Source organism: Bos javanicus, chromosome 6 (assembly GCF_032452875.1).
Source record: "Bos javanicus breed banteng chromosome 6, ARS-OSU_banteng_1.0, whole genome shotgun sequence".
NCBI lineage: Eukaryota > Metazoa > Chordata > Mammalia > Artiodactyla > Bovidae > Bos > Bos javanicus.
The window spans coordinates 96,676,582-96,699,193 of NC_083873.1; the positions used below are offsets into that span (position 1 = coordinate 96,676,582).

At 40.2% G+C, this 22,612-nt stretch overlaps 1 protein-coding gene across 1 annotated transcript in view; it reads right to left on the bottom strand.

The window, feature by feature from the left end:
* The window catches only part of RASGEF1B (RasGEF domain family member 1B), a 651,632-nt gene that overhangs the window by 171,335 nt on the left and 457,685 nt on the right, over positions 1 to 22,612 (bottom strand). Inside the window, exon 4 of the mRNA XM_061420595.1 lies at positions 2,632 to 2,715. Coding sequence (XP_061276579.1) covers positions 2,632 to 2,715 — 84 coding nt within the window. The remainder of the gene's footprint in view (positions 1 to 2,631; positions 2,716 to 22,612) is intronic.

A 22,612-nucleotide genomic window follows, 5' to 3' on the forward strand; every position in this document is an offset into this window, starting at 1 on the left:
AGGACAGTCCTGGTGTCACTGTACAGACAGACAATTACCTGCTCATTCAGCCCTGTAGGGGAGGGAAACCCGAGGAACATGCTGCGAAATATTATCGAACCAAGAATGGTCATGTTGTTGTTGTTTAGTCGCTAAATCGTGTCCAGCTCTTTACAACTCAATTGACCAGGCTCCACTGTTCATGGGATTTCCCAGGCAAGATACTGGAGTAGATTGTCATTCCCTTCTCCAGGGGATCTTCCTGACCCAGGGATCAAACCCATGTCTCTTGCATCAAGAATCTCCCGGTGGATTCTTTACCAATGAGCCATCTGTGAAACCCAAGAATGGTCATATTGCCCTTGACTTCCTTCAGCTCTCTGACAAGCCTTTACCAAAGGCACTCTCTACCGTTTCTACATTGCTGTTAGTGTTTCTCAATCAGATCTAGGAAAACAGCAAGTAAACTCAGGACTGGCTATTAGATTGACGTGAAATTTAGTCAAAAGAGTCTCTGCGGGGCTCACGGACTTCTGAACTCAACCTTTGAAATGGCTTCTTTCCATCCCCACAAAGTGGTGGTCTATTTAGAACCTACATAAATAAAGTCAAAGGAAGTGGGGCTGGAAGGGACCCAGGCAGGGACAAAGCAGTGAAACGGAGCTGCTGCCAACACATTTTGTGATGTTCAGGGAGTGTTTTGTTTGTTTGTTGTTTTAATCTTTGGGCCAAAGGATACTCCTCCTACTTGGAACTGAAGTCAGCAGAGGGGAAGTGCAGACCTTAGTGAACATGAAGTACAGAAAAGTCAGTCCCAAGAAGCTTGGGGTCACTCCCCTGCTACGCATGCAAAACGTCAACCGCGCTGAGAGCATGGGCAGGAGACTTCCTGTTCCACTGGGAGTTCGTACTCCAAAGACAGCTGTCTTGGCAGGACTCACCGCCAAGGCAGAATTACCAGGAATTGCTGGGAAAAATAGATTCATTTCCTTTTAAAAACTACAAAAGCTCCAGCTCTGCCCACATATGTAGAAGTTGGAGAGAAAAGACCTATTGAAAGAACTTTTGTTTGTTTTTGACTTGTCCAGACAGTGACTATGGTTCATCCTAGTGGCTGGATTGTGTGTGGTCTGGAGATGCACCAATAACTGTAGCAAAGGACAGGAAGGTGACTGTTATCCCAGGTAGATTGGTGCTTCTGTTAAGGTGTGCCTGGCAATTGTCCTTGGCATTCTCGCCAAAGTGTCGAGAATGGTGTCCCTCTCTACATATAACACCCTCCAGCTCCCACTTCTTGAAATAAGCAAATTGAGCATGTGTTTCCTCTAAGTTTATCATGTGTATAGTGTTTCATTTATTCATTCATTCAATTCATTTGCATTTCCTGAGTACTTGCCTATACAGTAAACAAAATAGGCTTAAAAAATCCTTGTTCTCATAAATTTTTATTAAATTAATTCTGATGAAGTCCCATGAGGCAGGTACCGGTATGAAGACTTCTTTACATTTGATTTGCTCAAAGTCACAGAGCTAGTGACCCTAGAACCCACCTCCTAACTATCCAGCTCTACACGCCCTGATGGGACTGATGGGTGTGATTTCAGGTTCAGAATCAGGCAAATACTGTAATTTCTCTTCTGGAGTCAAAGTTTTTCATTCTACAAGATAGTTTAAAGAACAAATATATTTGGAAGAGGGAGTGTGGTGGTTGGATTTCACAATAAGATGTTGAAGAGAATCAGATTTTGCTACACCCAAATATGCCACTTTTGCATAAGGATTACTTTGAGTCAAAGGCAATTGAGAAATAGCAGGTGTAGGCAAAGCTCTCTGACCTCTCTTTCTGTCTAAAAGTAGCACATAAACTTTCCTTTGTAAAAGTAACATAAATTTGTAACGGTGTCTTGCTTTTCCATACCAGGAAGAAGATGATTTTTAATCACTAGAAAAGACTCTTAGTAGTAGAAAAGGCACCAACTTGAGTTAGTATAACACACCTTACCAAGTAACTCTTAATTTTTCATTAATTTCCCCCATAGATTGACCAGCTCACAAATTATGGCCCAGGGAAGCCCAATACCCTTCACCTTTCTCTTTTCACTTTTTCCAATATCACTCTTTGTTAAAATGTTATACAAATCTCAAATACAGTTGCTTCTTTGGATCTTCACTTCTTTTCTATGAAGGCCTCTTTATTCACAGTAATAAACCGTTTCTCTGTTTACCTGTCTTTTTTATTTCCTCAGTTTAATTTGCATTACCCCAGGCACTAAGCTAAAAGAGGCGAGGAAAAAGGTTTCCCTTCCCCTACAATGTAGATGACTAAAAGCCACCTCTTTCCTTCTCTTATGTTCTGATAGGCAAGGGAAGGTGAGACAAAGAGCTAAGAAAGGGGGACACTGAAGGGATTTGGGGAGGACAGCACCAAGATCCACGTGAAGACCAGGGAATCTCAGATCAACATCACTTAGCTCAACATCTTGCCAAGGAGCAATGCCAGTAGGGCCAACCAAGAAGTTCAAAATCTGGATTTTTATCAGCCACTTTTATGAGATCAACTTGATTATGTCACCCAAATAGCTCAAGACAAAAAGAAAGAACAGCCAACAGACTCAAATTAAACCGTTCAGCAAGAAATGAATTCATTCTTACTTTGCCAACTGGCTTCTCAAGCAGAGGGCTTGCAAAGCAGATGGGAGTTATGCTGCTGTACATCGAAGGTTTCCATTGCTGTTCCTATGAGAAAGGAAACAGAGAGAGAGAGGTTTCAGGGACTTGGCTGGCTCTCCTACTGCATGAAGCCATGCTCCTGCTTCTCACAACAGTGCCTCAAGCACTTAACCATAATGGTTGTCTCTTGAAATGTCTGAGTCAGCGTTTTCACACAGGCACCTTCAGCTTACCGTGGGTGCAAACTCATTTAACCTTACGCAGGGGTACATTACAAAACCTCTTATGACATTCTGAAGGAGTATCGACAATAGTGCAGAGTATTTTCAGCCTAATCTGCTAAGGTATCTTGCAGAACATAGATTAGACTTTTTTTGTTGTTGTTAAAAAAATAACACTACAAGTATCTCACCTTATTGCATAAAAACACTGACCACAGCTCAACTTCTGGTTTTCAAACCTCTGATTCTATATGGAGTACTGTCCAAAATTCTCTACCTGCCTTTTAGAACACTCCAAAATGTGGCTCTTTTTCCCTTTTTTGCTTTAGTTCCAACTCTCTCCTATAATTTAACCTAAACCTCAAGCCACATTTGGCCAACTGTGTTTTTCTTCAGTAGATTCCAGTCCATGCCTTTGTTTATACCGCTCCCAGTTTCTAAAAGATCCTTTCTTCACTATCTGCTATGATTTCCCACCTGTCCTAAGAAGCATTTCGCTATATTCCTCCACTCTGGCTAGAATCAAAATAAACTTCTCCCAATCACAGGATTCACACCCTATTATTAGGGTACTTGTCATTATCTGCTGGGAAGTGACTTACTGAAGACAGGACTCCTGTTTTTGTTATCTTTGTATCCTTTACAATCTAACACAGGTCTTATGCATAGCTCTAGTCTGAATGTTTGTGTCCCCGCTGCCCACCGCCCCCAGAATTCATATGTTGAAATACTAAAGCCCCTAAGGGCTTCCCTGTTGGTCCAGGGGTTGGGACCTCACCTTCTAATGCAGGGTGTTAGTTTGATCCCTGGTCAGGGAGCTGAGGTCCTATATGCCTCGCAGCCAATAAAAACAAAACATAAAAAGCAGAGATGATACTGCAACAAATTCAGTGGAGACTTTAAGGATGGTTCACATCAGAAAAAAAAAAAAAAAAAAACCTTAAAAAACTCCTAAGCCCCAAATGGTGAAGGGATTAGGAGGTGGGGGCTTTAGACAGTGATCTGGGAATGATTGGGATTAATGTCTTTGTAAAAGACATCCCAGGGTGCTGGCTGGCCTCTTTCCCATGTGAGGATACAAGGACAAGTCTGTGCCCTGGAAGAAGACCCTCACTCAACTGTGCTGACACCCTGATCTTAGACCTCGAGTCACCAGAAATCTGAGAAATAAAAGTCTGCTGCTTATAAACTCCCAATCTGTGGCATTTTGTTAGAGCAGCCTGAACGGACTAAGACGTAGATATAGGTGCTTTCTATGACAGTACTCTTGCCTTTTGTTAGCTGAATCTTTTCTTTATATAGAAACACCCCAGCTGATCCAGCTCTCTCTGGCCCTCAGCTCTCATTCTCACTAAGCACATTTTTCAGTCTCATTAGAGGAAATATCAAGATACTTGTTATTGAAAAAAAAAAATCTTAACTGTAGGTACCAACAACCCCATAAAATAAAAATGACCTTTAAAACTGAATCAAGCAAGTATTGACCCATCCCCGCCTCCTGCTGTCCATTAATTGGCCGTGTTTCTTGAGTGAAAGAAAGATTTTTTTCAGTGGTCCTAGCAAAAGAATGGAGTACACCCTCTGGAATCTCTACCCCTGCTGTTACTAATTATCTTACTCTGGGCAAATTACTCGTACTTTCGACCAGGGTGGCCCTGCCTGTAAATGTGGTTCACGTTATTTACACATATCTCGTAGGGCATTTTGAGACGAATTGTGGAGCTATCTGTGGCCTAGAAAGGCAAAGCTGGGGAAGAGGCCCCTGCAGTCCATCCCCAGGAGAAGCCATTCAAACCTCTGACTTTCTTCTTGTAGTCTAGAAACAGGGGTGATGGTCAAATTCCAAGGCATATGGCTTTCTGTTCATTAGGAGTGAAGCTGAGACCAGCAACTCATTTCACAGGTCATGTTCCAGCCATCAACGTTTAATTACTACCAAACCTATTGGCCCAGGTCCCAACCACGTTAGGGCACGCATGAAAGTTCTAAAGGATCCAGTTACCAAATCCGACCTTTCAGAGATAAAAAGACATTCATTGAGTGGCACCAGAGAAAAAGCTGAAGTACATCAACTGAGACTGTGACTTTTTTTTTTAAATGAAAATAACAGTTCAGTGTTGATGATCAGGACACATGACTCAGTTTCAAGGAAGTCAATCTGCAGACGTAGTAGTTGAATTTGAGGAACTCTGCCCTTCCCTCTAAGGCTGGTCCAGTTGCTATGGCAACAGGTAACTAGTTTTCTTAGGTGGATGTGAAGCTTGATTTTCTTTGGGACCAAAGAGTCCCTTGATATGATTGCACTGGGTATATTTAAGACTGAAACGACGTACGAGTCCCAAAGCATAGATCTCTTACCTAGAAATCATTTGTGTGGTGGGAAAACACGTGATGATTCTGGGCCATATATAAAAGGATATTTCTGAGATAATGGGTTCACATACAAAACACAGAGTAGTCAGGGGCATGTTGTTATGACTAAACTGTTGTTGTCATTCAGTCTCTAAGTCGTGTCTGACTCTGAGACTTCATGGACTGCAGCACACTGGGCTTCCCTGTCCTTCACAATCTCCCGGAGCTTGCTCAAACTCACTTTCATTGAGTCAGTGATGCCGTCCAACCATCTCATCCTCTTGACGTCCAACCTACGTCACCTCCTTCTCCTCCTGCCCCCCTAAATAGTATTTCCTTTTCCCTCTCTCATTTGGTCATTTTAGGTTTTCCAACCCAGGGTTTGTTGTTGCTATTATTTGGGTAGTTGAGTGGCTGGGTGGCTGATATTGGGAGCTGTTCCCCATCTAACCTATTGTTTGCTCTATGTGGGGACAGGGACTCTGAGGATGGTCTTAAAGTGGAATAAGAGAAACTTTGGGAAAAGTCAAAGCCTCAGGCAAATCTGGCCATCCTCTCCAGCTCTCTGCAAGATAAGGGTGAAACTGCCCCTTTATCTTCTTCCCATAATAACTTCAGAGCATTCCTGAGAAGCTACAGAACTGCTGAGAGCTCTCTGCAATGACAGGTACCTGGGGTTACTTTTCTAAGACTGGATTCCTAAAAGGAGACCAAAGAAGTGGTTAAGACCATGAACTGTAATTACAACCTTCAGTGTTTACCCTGGAGTCTGGAATATAAGGGCAATTCCTGGTGCCGAAGGACAGAAATAATCCAGAATTTTGAGGAGGAAGGACACAGGCATCACCTCGCAGCTCAGCTCGCTGACTGAGCAGTGGGATCAGTGCAGGTGGCATCTGTCCAAGGGGGTGTCACTGGGCAGCTCAAACAACCCTAATAACTCTGAAGAAAAGAATGCGTCTTTGCTCAGAAATCTTGATTTTTTTTTAATTAATTTTTACTGCAGAGTAGTTGCTTTACAGGGGCTTTCCCAGTGGCTTAGATGGTAAGAATCTGCCTTTTATGGGGGAGACCTGGGTTTGATCCCTGGGTAGGGAAGATCTCCTGGAGAAGGGAATGGCAACCCACTCCAGTATTCTTGCCTGGAGAATTCCATGGACAGAGGAGCCTGGCGGGCTACAGTCCAGGGGTCTTAAAGAGTCAGACACAAATGAGTGACTAACACACACACATGCACAGTGGCTTTAAAATATTGTGCTAGTTTCTACTGGACAGCAAAGTGAATCAGCTATATGTGTACATGTTGTGTTAGTCCCATAGCTGTGTCCGACTCTTTAAGACCCCATGGACTGTAGCCCTCTAGGCTCCTTTGCCCATGGGATTCTCCTGCCAAGAACACTGGAGTGTAGCCATTCTCTTCTCCAGGGGATCTTCCTGACCCAGGGATCAAACCTGGATCTCCCATATTGCAGGCAGATATTTTATTGTCTGAGCCACCAGGGAAGCCCCGTATGTATACATACACCCCCTCTTTTTTCTGATTTGTATTCCATAGAAAACACGGATGTGGATGTCAATCAACTGCCTGTACCTCCTCCCCACACCTCAGGGCTGTAAACAATGTGTTCTGTTTTGAGATACAAGCAGATTCTACTTCAAAGACGGCCACCCCTCATCCATCCTCAACTTGTCACCCATTCTTTATCCAGATTAAAGATGACCGCACCTTCCATCTACAGAGTGCTCCCAAAGGACTGAGGACAATTTTACCCCAAAGGATCATGAGACACTTCCATATTGCACCTTTTGAGGAAATATCAAGTTACTTTCCCCTGTAATTAACACCTATGAAAACACACTCTTTTTTATTTTTAGCCTTTTGAATCATTTCTTTAGAATATTTTTCCCAGGAGTAGGGTTCCTATGCCAAAGATATGGACATTTTTATGGCTCTTTTGATTTAGTATCTATGCTGCTTTTCAAAAGGATTGGGCTGGTTCACACAGCTACCATACGTCATATGTGTATCACATATGTGTATGTATTGCATATATGTATACACACTTTTTTCAGCACAGCAAACTTATGAGCAGTACTTTCAAGAGCTGCTTCTGGGACTCAGGAGGGGAATATATTTCAAATATTTAGTGGGAACCAGGGAAGGGAAAGTTCCTAAAAGGGATGTGATATAGCTACATAGAGAGGAGGGGCCAGGCCCCATTGCTCTGGCCCCTCTACCCTCTGTCCCCCCAGCCGAAGAGTTGGGACCAATCAACAGGAATCTGGGTTCACCCCACCCAGGCCAGCCGGAGTTCCTTCTTAGCAAGGGTCAAGCACACAGACGCAGAGGTGAGGTGGCCTTGGGAAGGGAGGAGAGCTGGGTGGAGGGCCATTACATGTTGACTCACTCAGGCTTGACCAGACTTCCTCCCTTTTTCCACACTCCAGTACAATTTTGGTGAACTTAAGTAAACTGCACCCGCTGCTAAGTGCTCCCGCTTCCTTTGGGTTATTATCACAGACCCACACCAGCTCCGGTATATGAAAATCCCCTCCCCTCAAAACCTGTGAGCAGAGAGAGGCTCATGGGGAAGAAGAGACTTGCAGGCACTCCAGTTTTTAAATTTCTGGGCAGAATCCTGGGAGAACCTGAGCTACTTAAATATTCTTCAGTGCCTCCCCCAGTATGCATTTCCCTTAAATGCTCCGCTGAATCTTTGCATGTCAATTTCTAATTCTTAGATATTTTACATGTTGATTTTTAAATGTCCCTTGTGCTTTTGCCTTCCTTTCCTATGATTTATGCATCTTCAGTACACCTGTACTTACCACAAGGCTGCCATTACAAAACACATTAAAACAAGTGCCTTCAAAATGCTCAACAACATTAATGAGACTTTTGAAAGAAAGTGGCACATCCCCCTCACCACAGTCTCCTCTCTCTGATTCCTGCCAGCCTTTATCCAGATGAATGTATATTTAGCTACAGCATCACTTTGCTTTACTCTGAACATCACATTATGTATGTTCTGTGTTGTTATGTAGTTCTAGGGCTTATGATATTTAGTGATTACATCATGTTCCATCAACAGGATGCAGTATAATGTCATTTACTATCCTGATACATATTTTATTTCCATTTTTTCACTGTAATTTTTTTGAAGTTTTTATTTTTTTAATTTAAATTTATTTATTTTAATTAGAGGCTAATTACTTTACAATATTGTATTGGTTTTGCCATACATCAACATGAATCCGCCACGGGTGTACATGTGTTCCCAATCCTGAACCCCGCTCCCACCTCCCTCCCCATAAACAGTTCTATTGATACAATTCACATGCCATTCACTTCACCCATTTAAGGTGAGCAATTCACTATTTCTCAGAAAAAAAAAAAAAAAAACCTCATAAGGTTGTGCAGCCATTGTTGTTCAGTCGCTCAGTGATGTCTGACTCTTTGCAAAGCCCATGGACTGCAGCACACCAGGCTTGCCTGTCCATCATCATCTCCTGGAGTTTGTTCAAACTCAAGTCCATGGAGTCGGTGATGCCATCCAACCATCTCATCCTCTATCATCCCCTTCTCCTCCCGCCTTCCATCTTTCCCAGCATCAGGGTCTTTTCCAATGAGTCAGCTCTTTGCATCAGGTGGCCAAAGTATTGGAGCTTCAGCTTCAGCATCAGTCCTTCCAATGAATATTCAGGGTTGATTCCCTTTAGGATTGACTGGTTTGATCTCCTTGCCATCCAAGGGACTCTCGAGTTTTCTCCAGCACCACAGTTCAAAAGCATCAGTTCTTCAGTGCTCAGCCTTCTTTATGGTCCAACTCTCACACACATACATGACTACTGGAAAAACTACAGTTTTAACTATATGGACCTTTGTTAGCAAAGTAATGTCTCTGCTTTTTAATATGTTGTCTAGGTTTGTGCAGCCATTACAACAATGTAATTTTAAGGTATCTGTGTCCCCTGCCAAAAGAAACTCTTTACCTATTAGTAACTCTCCACCATTCCCCTGTCCCCTCCCCCCAGTCTTAGGCAACCACTAGTCAACTTTCTATTTGTATTTTTGCCCATTCTAAACATTTTATATTTACATAAATGAAATCATACAATATACTGTCTTCTGTGAGTTTCACCTAGTGTAATGTTCTCACAGATTATCCATGTTGTAGGATATATCATCACTTCATCATTTTTTGTTGTCCAAAAAAATTCCTTTGAATGGATATACCATATTTTATTGATCTATTTATTCATATAAGTTGTTTTTACTTTGGGGCTATTATGAATAAGGCATTTATGAGCACTCATGTACAAATTTTCATTTCTCTTGGTTATACACCTAGGTGTGGAAATGCCATATCATAAGACATTTCTATATTTCACATTTTGAGGAACTATCAAACTATTTTCCCCTGCAATTAATACCTATGAAAATATACTTTTTTTGGTATTTTAAATTATTTCTTTAGAATATTTTTCTGTGAGTAGGGTTCCTGTGCCAAAATTATGGACATTTTTATGGCCATGGCTATTTACTATCTATACTGCTTTTTGAAAGGATTAGACTTATAAGTAAAACACAATATCTAAATAAGTTTATACAAGTACCATATATCATATGTGTATCCTGTATGTATACACACGCTTTTTTCAACACAGCAAACTTTTGAAGAAGATGCCACAATTAATCTCATATTTATAGATGAAGATACCAAGGGTCATAGAGATTGGAAACTCAAGTGTTAGATGACCAACCAAAGCAAAGCAATGCCTCTTTTATGGGCTTCACTGGCTTCAAGTGTCTGAATCCAACATGTCACTGGTTTCAATGAGTAATTGCTGACTACGTGTCTCTCCTGTAATCTCTTTAGCTTGTGTCACAATGAAACAAGCATGGGGATGGAGTCAGAGGCACGGAATCAAATTCCAGCCCCATAACATGCTAGCATGGAGATCTAGAGTAGGTTGCTGAATCACTAAGCATCAGTCTCCACAAACATACAACATGATACCTACGTCATAGGCTTACCTGGAGGATTTAAGTTAAAATTCAAGTCAGCAAAGAAATTACATAATAATGCTCAATTCCCTATTATAATTTAATACATTTTCTCTACTGTCAGTCAGAAAATTATCCTCTGAGTTACTGTAACTTAGCTCTATACTAAATTTATGACTTTTTATATAAAATATTGATTACATAAGCAATATCAAGGTTTATAAAAATGTTTCAATAAAATTTATAGCAATTATAGATTTTAAAATATTATAAAAGGCACAAGAAAATTATTTAGAAATTTATCAATTAAGTTCAAGTGGCATGTTTACTTTTAAATTAAAAATATTCAGAACTTTTAAATTATAAATTATAATTAAAAAATTTAAGTAAAACACAAAGTCTAAAATAGAAATATTTTAAATATTAAAAAATAGTCAATCATGAGTTAATAAAATAAGAATTCACTCATAAACATAAATGCTTATTTTATTTTTTTTTAATTTTATTTTATTTTTAAACTTTACAATATTGTATTAGTTTTGCCAAATATCAAAATGAATCCGCCACAGGTATACCCGCGTTCCCCATCCTGAACCCTCCTCCCTCCTCCCTCCCCTACCCTCCTTCTGGGTCGTCCCAGTGCACCAGCCCCAAGCATCCAGTACCGTGCATCGAACCTGGACTGGCGACTCGTTTCATACATGATATTATACATGTTTCAATGCTATTCTCCCAAATCTCCCCACCCTCTCCCTCTCCCACAGAGTCCATAAGACTGATCTATACATCAGTGTCTCTTTTGCAGTCTCGTACTACACAGGGTTATTGTTACCATCTTTCTAAATTCCATATATATGCATTAGTATACTGTATTGGTGTTTTTCCTTCTGGCTTACTTCACTCTGTATAATAGGTTCCAGTTTCATCCATCTCATTAGAACTGATTCAAATGTATTCTTTTTAATGGCTGAGTAATACTCCATTGTGTATATGTACCACTGCTTTCTTATCCATTCATCTGCTGATGGGCATCTAGGTTGCTTCCATGTCCTGGCTATTATAAACAGTGCTGCGATGAACATTGGGGTACACGTGTCTCTTTCCCTTCTGGTTTCCTCAGTGTGTATGCCCAGCAGTGGGATTGCTGGATCATAAGGCAGTTCTATTTCCAGGTTTTTAAGGAATCTCCACACTGTTCTCCATAGTGGCTGTACTAGTTTGCATTCCCACCAACAGTGTAAGAGGGTTCCCTTTTCTCCACACCCTCTCCAGCATTTATTGCTTGTAGACTTTTGGATCGCAGCCATTCTGACTGGCGTGAAATGGTACCTCATTGTGGTTTTGATTTGCATTTCTCTGATAATGAATGATGTTGAGCATCTTTTCATGTGTTTGTTAGCCATCTGTATGTCTTCTTTGGAGAAATGTCTATTTAGTTCTTTGGCCCATTTTTTGATTGGGTCGTTTATTTTTCTGGAGTTGAGCTGTAGGAGTTGCTTGTATATTTTTGAGATTAGTTGTTTGTCAGTTGCTTCATTTGCTATTATTTTCTCCCATTCTGAAGGCTGCCTTTTCACCTTGCTAATAGTTTCCTTTGTTGTGCAGAAGCTTTTAAGGTTAATTAGGTCCCATTTGTTTATTTTTGCTTTTATTTCCAGTATTCTGGGAGGTGGGTCATAGAGGATCCTGCTGTGATGTATGTTGGAGAGTGTTTTGCCTATGTTCTCCTCTAGGAGTTTTATAGTTTCTGGTCTTACATTTAGATCTTTAATCCATTTTGAGTTTATTTTTGTGTAAGGTGTTAGAAAGTGTTCTAGGATAGATCACATCCTGGGCCATAAAGCTAGCCTTGGTAAATTCAAAAAAACAGAAATCATTCCAAGCATCTTTTCTGACCACAATGCAGTAAAATTAGATCTCAATTACAGGAGAAAAACTATTAAAAATTCCAACATATGGAGGCTGAACAACACCCTGCTGAATAACCAACAAATCACAGAAGAAATCAAAAAAGAAATCAAAATTTGCATAGAAACTAATGAAAATGAAAACACAACAACTCAAAACCTGTGGGACACTTTAAAAGCAGTCCTAAGGGGAAAGTTCATAGCAATACAGGCATACCTAAAGAAACAAGAAAAAAGTCAAATAAATAACCTAACCCTACACCTAAAGCAACTAGAAGAGGAAGAAATGAAGAACCCCAGGGTTAGTAGAAGGAAAGAAATCTTACAAATTAGGGCAGAAATAAATGCAAAAGAAACAAAAGAGACCATAGCAAAAATCAACAAAGCCAAAAGCTGGTTCTTTGAAAGGATAAATAAAATTGACAAACCATTAGCCAGACTCATCAAGAAACAAAGGGAGAAAAATCAAATCAATAAAATTAGAAATGAAAATGGAGAGATCACAACAGACAACACAGAAATACAAAGGATCATAAGAGACTACTATCAACAATTATATGCCAATAAAATGGACAACGAGGAAAAAATGGACAAATTCTTAGAAAAGTACAACTTTCCAAAACTGGACCAGGAAGAAATAGAAAATCTTAACAGACCCATCACAAGCACGGAAATTGAAACTGTAATCAAAAATCTTCCAGCAAACAAACCCCAGGTCCAGACGGCTTCACAGCTGAATTCTACCAAAAATTTAGAGAAGAGCTAACACCTATCCTGCTCAAACTCTTCCAGAAAATTGCAGAGGAAGGTAAACTTCCAAACTCATTCTATGAGGCCACCATCACCCTAATACCAAAACCTGAAAAAGATCCCACAAAAAAAGAAAACTACAGGCCAATATCACTGATGAACATAGATGCAAAAATCCTTAACAAAATTCTAGCAATCAGAATCCAACAACACATTAAAAAGATCATACACCATGACCAAGTGGGCTTTATCCCAGGGATGCAAGGATTCTTCAATATCCGCAAGTCAATCAATGTTATACACCACATTAACAAATTGAAAAACAAAAACCATATGATTATCTCAATAGATGCAGAGAAAGCCTATGACAAAATTCAACATCCATTTATGATAAGAACTCTCCAGAAAGCAGGAATAGAAGGAACATACCTCAACATAATAAAAGCTATATATGACAAACCCACAGCAAACATTATCCTCAATGGTGAAAAATTGAAAGCATTTCTTCTAAAGTCAGGAACAAGACAAGGGTGCCCACTTTCACCATTACTATTCAACATAGTTTTGGAAGTTTTGGCCACAGCAATCAGAGCAGAAAAAGAAATAAAAGGAATCCAAATTGGAAAAGAAGAAGTAAAACTCTCACTGTTTGCAGATGACATGATCCTTTACATAGAAAACCCTAAAGACTCCACCAGAAAATTACTAGAACTAATCAATGATTATAGTAAAGTTGCAGGATATAAAATCAACACATAAAAATCCCTTGCATTCCTATACACTAATAATGAGAAAACTGAAAGAGAAATTAAGGAAACAATTCCATTCACCATTGCAACAGAAAGAATAAAATACTTAGGAATATATCTACCTAAAGAAACTAAAGACCTATATATAGAAAACTATAAAACACTGGTGAAAGAAATCAAAGAGGACACTAATAGATGGAGAAATATACCATGTTCATGGATTGGAAGAATCAATATAGTGAAAATGAGTATACTACCCAAAGCAATTTATAGATTCAATGCAATCCCTATCAAGCTACCAACAGTATTCTTCACAGAGCTAGAACAAATAATTTCACAATTTGTATGGAAATACAAAAAACCTCGAATAGCCAAAGCTATCTTGAGAAAGAAGAATAAAACTGGAGGAATCAACCTACCTGACTTCAGGCTCTATTAGAAAGCCACAGTTATCAAGACAGTATGGTACTGGCACAAAGACAGAAATATTGATCAATGGAACAAAATAGAAAGCCCAGAGATAAATCCACGCACCTATGGACACCTTATCTTTGACAAAGGAGGCAAGAATGTACAATGGATTAAAGACAATCTCTTTAAGAAGTGGTGCTGGGAAAACTGGTCAACCACTTGTAAAAGAATGAAACTAAATGCTTATTTTAAAAGTAGAAGTCTGGCTCTAAGGACCATGTAAACAAGATAATAATGATAAAGCAAAAATAGCTGTGGTCCCTCATTCTGAAGTCTTGGATTTCTGAATAGCTTTGACACTCACTTGGTATATGACCTCTTTAGGGTTCCACATTTCTTTAGCAATAAAAAGTATAGTATATAATTTGCAGTTTTTAAAAAGAAGATCCAATAAGGCAATGTATCTGAAAACAACCAACAACACATAAAAATTGTACAGCTTTTTGATACATCAAAACCTAGGTGTGATAGTTACACCACACAATTTGTCCATTCACTTGTATGATAAGAACCCTAAATTATCTAGGAGTTCAGAAAAAATAGGAAGGAAAATAAAAATGCAAAGTCATCATCTATCCGAACATGAGAAAATATCACATAAAAGAAGAAGTAGTTCTCTCTCCCTTGTATTGACCTCCCATGTATCACTGGAGGTCAATGTCATATGCAAAATGATTTGGGAAGTATAGGGTCATAAAATAACCATATGGAACTTTTACAGGAGGGAGGGAAGGATGCTGTAACTTGCATCTTTGCAGATGGGATCTGCTTGGTGACTGGTGGCAAATTTAGGGGAAAGTATGGAGAAGGAAATGGCAACCCACTCCAGTGTTCTTGCCTGGAGAATCCCAGGGACTGGGGAGCCTGGTGGGCTGCCATCTATGGGGTCACACAGAGTCAGACACGACTGAAGCAACTTAGCAGCAGCAGCAATAGGTAAGCAGAGTTATAAGCTTATTTCAAAATCATACATTGCAGTCCTAACTCCCAGCCCCTCAGCATGTAACTGTGTTTAGAGGTAGGGTGTTTAAAGAGGTGATTAAGTTAAAATGAGATCATCAGTGTGGGCCCCAATCCAAATAACTGCAGTCTTTATAAGAAGAGGCAATGTATACACAGATGCACACGAAAGGAAGGTCGTGTGAAGACACAAGGAGAACATGGCCATCTGTGAGCCCAGGAGGGAAGTCTCAAACCAACTCTGGTGACAGCTTCATCTCAGACTTCTAGTCTCACAGAACCATGAGAAAGCAAATTTCTGTTGTTTCAGTCACCCAATTTGGAAACCCTAGAAAATGAATAGAAGGCTTCCCAGCAAAAACAACAAAACAACAAACAAATTCAATATCAGGAGGAAGGACTTTGAGGCAATTAGGTGGAACCAGTGGTAAGGAACCCACCTGCCAATGCAGGAGACATAAGAGATGTGGATTCTATCTCTGGGTCAGGAAGATCCCTTGGAGGAGGAAATGGCTATCCACTCCAGTGGTAAATCCTTGGTAAATCCTTTGGACAGAGGAGCCTGGTGGGCTACAGTCCATAAGGTCACAAAGAGTCAGACACAACTGAAGCGACTTAAGCACAAGCAATTGGTGTAGGAAAGGTTTCCAAATAAATTGAATGTTGCCTTGACTAGTGACAAAACAGATGCAGATATTTGCATGGACAGGATTTTGTACATTAGTACTGAGCAGGCCCTGGGGATACTCAGGTGAATACGATGCTGTCTTACTCTCAGGGAGCTCTCCCAGTCTAGTGGGAGAGAGAGGTGAACAAATAATATTCAAAGGAGTGGTACACATTCAGGACATAGGTATACAGAAGATGCAGTTGGAGCAAAGGAAGAGCAGCTAGCCCAGCCAGAAGAGGGGTTCTTGTGACCAGAAGGTTTCTGGAGGAAGGTGGTACAGGAGCTGAGGACAGGAGGAAAAGTTTAGGTAGTCAAAGAAGTGGTATGGGGCAGGGTGGATGGTGGGGGTGGGTTGCTGGGGATAGAGAAAGAGACATATGGTGTCAAAGGAAGAGAAAATGTCATGAGTACAAGAGGTATGCAATATAAAGAAGTGTTGCGTTTTTATGTCTGACTCTCTGGGACCCTATGGACTATATAGCCCACCAGCCTCCTCTGTCCATGGAATTTTCCAGGCAAGAATACTGGAATGGGTTGCCATTTCCTACTCTCGGGTTTTTATATGAACCACAGATAATTTGGGGCTGTTCGATCTTAAAGAGTGAGACAGAGGTAGAGCATGATGACTCTGGAGAAGTAGGTAAGAGGCCCATGATACTTTTACAACAATATGTGAATGGATTTCCTGGGCAGCAGACAGGAGCATGCATTTGAGAGGAGGAGAGACTAGGAGCTTGGCAAATATTTAGGCCACTGTGGTCACAAACCAGGAAAGACAGAGGTGTAAAGAGTGAGGGAGTGGAGACAGGGCACAGACGATAGACTCCAGGAGAAGGAAAGGACATGATGAGGGTACAGCTGAGGGGTAGTTTGTTTGCCTCAGGGTCTGCCCTGGGCACCATAAGGCTCAAAGAGCACTCCCCGCTGTGGAGCCCTGATTTTAAATGCCTTCATTGATGTTAAATTTGTACTACATTTTGGGCTTACCCTGCCTTCTTGCAGCAATTTGAACGTTTCGCTGCCACCAAATATTTTTGCTTTCTCCCATGCACACACCCTGTTGTGCAGTGTGTCTGCCATTCTGCTAAGAATGATACATATATGTGCACAAGCTACTAAGAATTAATTGTACAATTTCAGGAAGTCAGCAGATAAGTTCAATGCTCTTATACTGACATTTAAATCTGACATTGTACAATATAGATATAAATGATAAAATTCATACTAATAATTTGATTTAATATTTGGCAGACCACAAATGGAGCCATAGCCATGGGCATCATTCTCCCAAAAAGCAAACAGGTGGTACAATTTCAAGTGCAGAGGTTAGGAAACCCATCTTTGGATTATCTGCACTTGAAATTTCTTTTCTAGGGAAAAGATATTCATTCTGTAATTAACAGCAAAAATTTTAATGTGTGAAATTCCCTGGGAGAGATGGCATGTTGGATTTAATTCACAATAAGAGAGAATAACGCTTCCCAGGTGGCTCAGAGGTAAAGAATTCGACTGCCAATGCAGGAGACGCAAGAGATGAGGGCTCAATACCTGGGTCTGGAAGATCCCCTGGAAATTCCAGGCAAGTTTTCTTGCCTGGAAACATTCCATGGGCAAAGGAGCCTGGCCAGCACCACACAAAGGTGGTTGTTATTGTTTGGTCATTAAATTGTGTCCGACTCTTTTTCGACCCCATGGACTGTAACCCACCAGGCTTCTCTGTCCATGGGATTCTCCAGCAAGAATACAGGAGTGGGTTGCCAGTTCCTTCTCCAGGGGATCGTCCTGACCCAAGAATCGAACCCACATCTCCTGCATTGGCAGGTAGATTCTTTACCATCTAGCCACCAGGGAAGCCACACACAAAGATTAGTTTCTCTCAAAGAAACAAAAGAAATGGAATTTACAGTGATAGTAGAGAGGACACGTGCCAGGGACATTTAATCTGAAATTTTATTATGAAAGGTAAAACTGTAAAACAGATATATTATAGGACATTGTATATAGCAATAGTTCATTTTCTTTCACTGCCATATGTACCATTCTGTGATTATATCACATTTCTTTTTCTGTTTCTATTAGCCAGAGCTGGTTCCTGTTTCTTACAAATAAGATCTTCACGAGACATATGGAAAAATCTGGAGAGGAATGACTGTGAAAAAGGCTGAGCGCTGAAGAATTGATGCTTTTGAACTGTGGTGTTGGAGAAGACTCTTGAGAGTCCCTTGGACTGCAAGGAGATCCAACCAGTCCATTCTGAAGGAGATCAGCCCTGGGATTTCTTTGGAAGGAATGATGCTAAAGCTGAAACTCCAGTACTTGGGCCACCTCATGCGAAGAGTTGACTCATTGGAAAAGACTCTGATGCTGGGAGGGATTGGGGGCAGGAGGAGAAAGGGACGACAGAGGATGAGATGGCTGGATGGCATCACTGACTCGATGGACGTGGGTCTGGGTGAACTCCGGGAGTTGGTGATGGACAGGGAGGCCTGGCGTGCTGCGATTCATGGGGTCGCAAAGAGTCGGACACGACTGAGCGACTGAACTGAACTGAGCAGGGAGAGAGGCCCTGATGCCATTATGTAACCACCCTGTATTGATTATTTTCTCATCAGATATTGTAACTAAGTGTTCACACACACACATACTCCCCTAGACTGATAGTTAAATAGTCAGAGATAACCCCAGTTAATCATACTCACTCAACAATGATATCCCAGGCATTGAATTAGGCAAAATCCTATGAAGCATGATTAGTATTTATGGAAACTGGGAAACTTACATTTAATAAACTGAAATAAATGGCTTAAGATCATCTATGTAATGACAAAGCAAGAATTTGAATCCAACATTGTCTGCCTCCAAAATCTATGCTGTTCATCAACATACCATATTGATAATTTCTTTCTCTGAAGCTAAGAAAAGAGCTGATTAATTTATGAAGGACATGTAAAGCAGATCCTGTTAATTCTAAATGATATCAAGTAGCACCAGCAATCTTTCAGGATTCCTTATTTTCCCAGTGTCTGTGCAGAGCATCCAAGGCAAGGTGGTAGATGTGACTCAGAAAGGATGAACATTCCATGTAGTGGTGACATGACAAACCGCTTGCCAATGTTCTTCAGTTACTGGCAGACATTGATGCTATAGTCCAGCTCTGCTAAATAGAGTCTTAGGTAATAATGGTAATTCATATTCATAAAATATTTTACAGTCTTTCTAAAACATTATGGAACACTGCTAGGTCATAAACAGCAATATATTTCTTCACCACCTACACTGGTCTTTCTTTGAAAGATGCCATTTTTTTTTTTTTCAGAATGAGTACAGAGTAGAGAAGGAATATAATTGTTTCTGTTATGTTTCATTTTTTTTTACAGATAAATACTAAATCTGACTCAGTTCAAAATATTGAACTGATTTAACCTGTAAGAATTTTACAGATTATGAGACTGGTGTGTTTTGGTTTGTTGGTTGGTTGCTGTTGTTCTGTTGGTGGTAGTTTTTGTTGTTTGATTGGCACAAAGTGTTATTGGCTTAGGCACAATTTATTAAAATAAAGAGGATTCCCTCCTTTGGTGGAATTCCTCTTAAGTTTCTATCTGAAACACAGATAACATTAAAACAAACAACTGAAACTGAATAGATTTGCCATGAGTGCTGTGCTTAGTTGCTCAGTCGTCTGACTCTTTTCGACCCCATTGACTATAGCCCACCAGGCTCCTCTGACCATGGGGATTCACCAGGCAAAAATACTGGTGTTGGTTGCCATGCCTTCATCTAGGAGATCTTCCCAACCCAGGGATGCAACCCAGGTCTCCTGCGCTGCAGGTGGATTGTTTACCAGCTGAGCTACCAGAGAAACCCATTAAGGGCATTTCTGGGCTTCCCGGGTGGCTCTGCATTGTGCCTGCAATGCAGAAGACACAGGTTCAATCCCTGAGTCAGGAAGATCCCCTGGAGGAGGCCATGGCAACCCATTCCAGTATTTTTGCCTGGAGAATCCCAGGGACAGAGAAGCCTGGTGGACTACAGTCCATAGGGTTGCAAAGAGCCAGACACTACTGAAGTGACTGAGAATGCATGTAAGCACGCACGCATGCATGCCCAAGGGCATTTCTATACCCCACGCAACTGCAGTTATGGAATCATGTCTAAAGGCAACACTGGAATCCATTTAGAAATTGATAGTAACAATCAATCCCTAGGAAAAAACTCTTACCCGAATAGACAAGGGCAGAGTAGGGCTATAAGAACAGTTGAAGTATTTTCTCTTGGCTGCTTATTTAATTACATTGTTTCCTAAACCAATTTTATTTTTGAACACTCCTCTCTAAAAATTATCATCCAGCAGATAGTTACAGTATCATCTGCTGCCTGCTGCTTATAATTGACAAGTGATTGCTGGTACAAATCATGTCATTAATCAGCCTTGAAGAGAAGTGAAAACTGTACCCTCCATCCAAACACAAAGCTAGTTTTTGGTGTTAGTACTTTCTACTTATTCAGTTTGGACTGATGTGAGCACATAAACATCAGATGCTACTCCTGGTTGGGGGGGCACTTCAGCTTACAGAATGTGGGCAGCTGACTCCTTCATACACTATGCCAGGTGAGCCTGAATACCTTCATGGACTTCATCCCCAGTCATATTTGTGGGCAGGGAAACAAACACCTTCCAACTGTTGGGAAAAGGCAGCTTCCTTTGGAAAAGGGCAGACACACAGCAAATGCAAAGCCCACCTGTGCAACAACAGGAAAACATAACGCCTAGTAGTCGCACTCAAGAACACTTTCTTTCTGATCCTCAGTATTCCGAAAGGATAGTTTATTTGTCCCGAGTGTCTCTTTCATCTAATTTATAATCATAAATAAAATTACTTTTGCATTATAAAAGAGTACTTGATGGTTAAAGACAAATCGAAGTATTAGACAAACTCTTAATGGAGAAAAATCCATTTAGGTTTTGAATTGCTTTAAAAAAAAAATCTAAGAAACACAGAGGATGAGCCACCACTGCAGGTTTGGAACCTGGTATTTAGGTGCTTTATTTGCTAAACTGGTGTTTAGTTTCACTGAGTCACTCTCCTTCTAATTCTTTATTTCCCAATGTACGATGTTAATGTATTTACTTAAAGTTTTAGGGAAAGTTAAACATACAAATTGAACATGGAAATACAGCCACTATATTCTTCTTAACCTTCTGTTTTTAATTTTAGGATTTACCTTTTAGTATCAATCTATCAGTGTACAAATAGCAAAAAGAAAAAGAAACAGAGGTTGATCCACCTTAATTTATTGTTACATTTGGTCTATTCCTGGACTCACCTTGACCTGGCATGATAAGAACTAAGGAATTTCTGTACCTAATCACCAAATAGATGAGAGAGCAAGGGAAAGCATGACAGAATTCATAGAGGAAGAAAGAGTTATTTCACTAATGTTTGCCCAGGAGAGTCCTCCTGCTCTTTGACTGAATTTGAACGCTATTCTCTATGAAATCTATTTGTTTTGGCTAAAATTTGGAATTTATCTAAAGTCACTGTTAGTCTTAACATTATCTAGGAATTCAGCTTAATATTAAACCTTGCAATGGATTAAGGGGATTTATTTGCTTGGTTACTTTTTAAAAGATTCCATCCACACATTTGAAATGTAGCTCTGAATTGTGTTAATTTAATGAAAATCATGGAGGAGATGCAGGTGTTTATTTATTTTTTGTAATCTAATGTCAGTCCAGTGCAGGTGTCCTGATTTCAAGGATCTAAGAATTCTCATACACTCTGAAAATGAACTTGATTTGAAAATAGCCTACACTCAAAGCAGCTATAAACTGCAACCATGCCCATTTACTTCAGCCTCCTGAAGTGTGTGTACAAATAACAATGAAAATGACTAGAAAGAAGCTACAGTGATCAAGACGTAGTACTGGCAAAAGACTGGGGAAAAAAATCAACGGAACAGAATACAGAGCCCAGAAACAGACCGGCATAACTATATTCAACTCGCCTTTGACGAAGGAGTCAAGGGGTAACACAATGGAGCAAAGACAGGCTTTTCAACAAATGGTGTTGTACCAACTAGACACCCACAGGGAAGACAAAAAGTGAATCTGGACACAGACCTAACACTTTTCACAAAAATAAACTCAAATGGATCTAAATGTAAAGAGCAACACTACAACATTCCTAGGAGATAACACAGGAGAACATATAGATGACCTTGGTTATGGATGTCAATACCTTTTTTAGATATAGCATCAAAGGTACCACCTATGAGAGAAATAGTTGACAAGCTGGACTTTAAAATTAAACACTTCTGTGTTGCAAAAAGCAGTGTCAAGGGACTGAAAAGACAGGAAAATACATCTGCAAAGAACATACCTTATAAAGAATTGTTATCCAAAATATACAAAAAATTCTGAAAACTCAACAATAAGAAAACAAAAAATGGGCCCAAGATCTTAACAGACACCTCACCAAAGAAGATATACAGAATACAGATGGCAAACAAGCATATGAAAAGATGCTTCACGTCATATATTATCAGAGAAATGCAAATTAAAATGAGATACCACACACGTATTAGAACGACCAAAATCCAGAACACTGACATCAGATGTTGGCGAGGGTGTGAAGCAACAGGGGAATGGAATGTGGTACAACCCCTTTGGAAGAGTTTGGCAATTCCTTAACAAAGCTAAATATACCTTGACCACACAATCCAGCAATCATGCTTCTTGGTATGTACCCAAGGGAGTCAAAAACTTATGTTCACACAAAAACCCTGTACATAGATGTTAATAGCAGATTTATGCATAACTGCCAAAACTTGAAAGCAAACAAAATGTTCTTCAGTAGGTGAATGGATAGACAAAT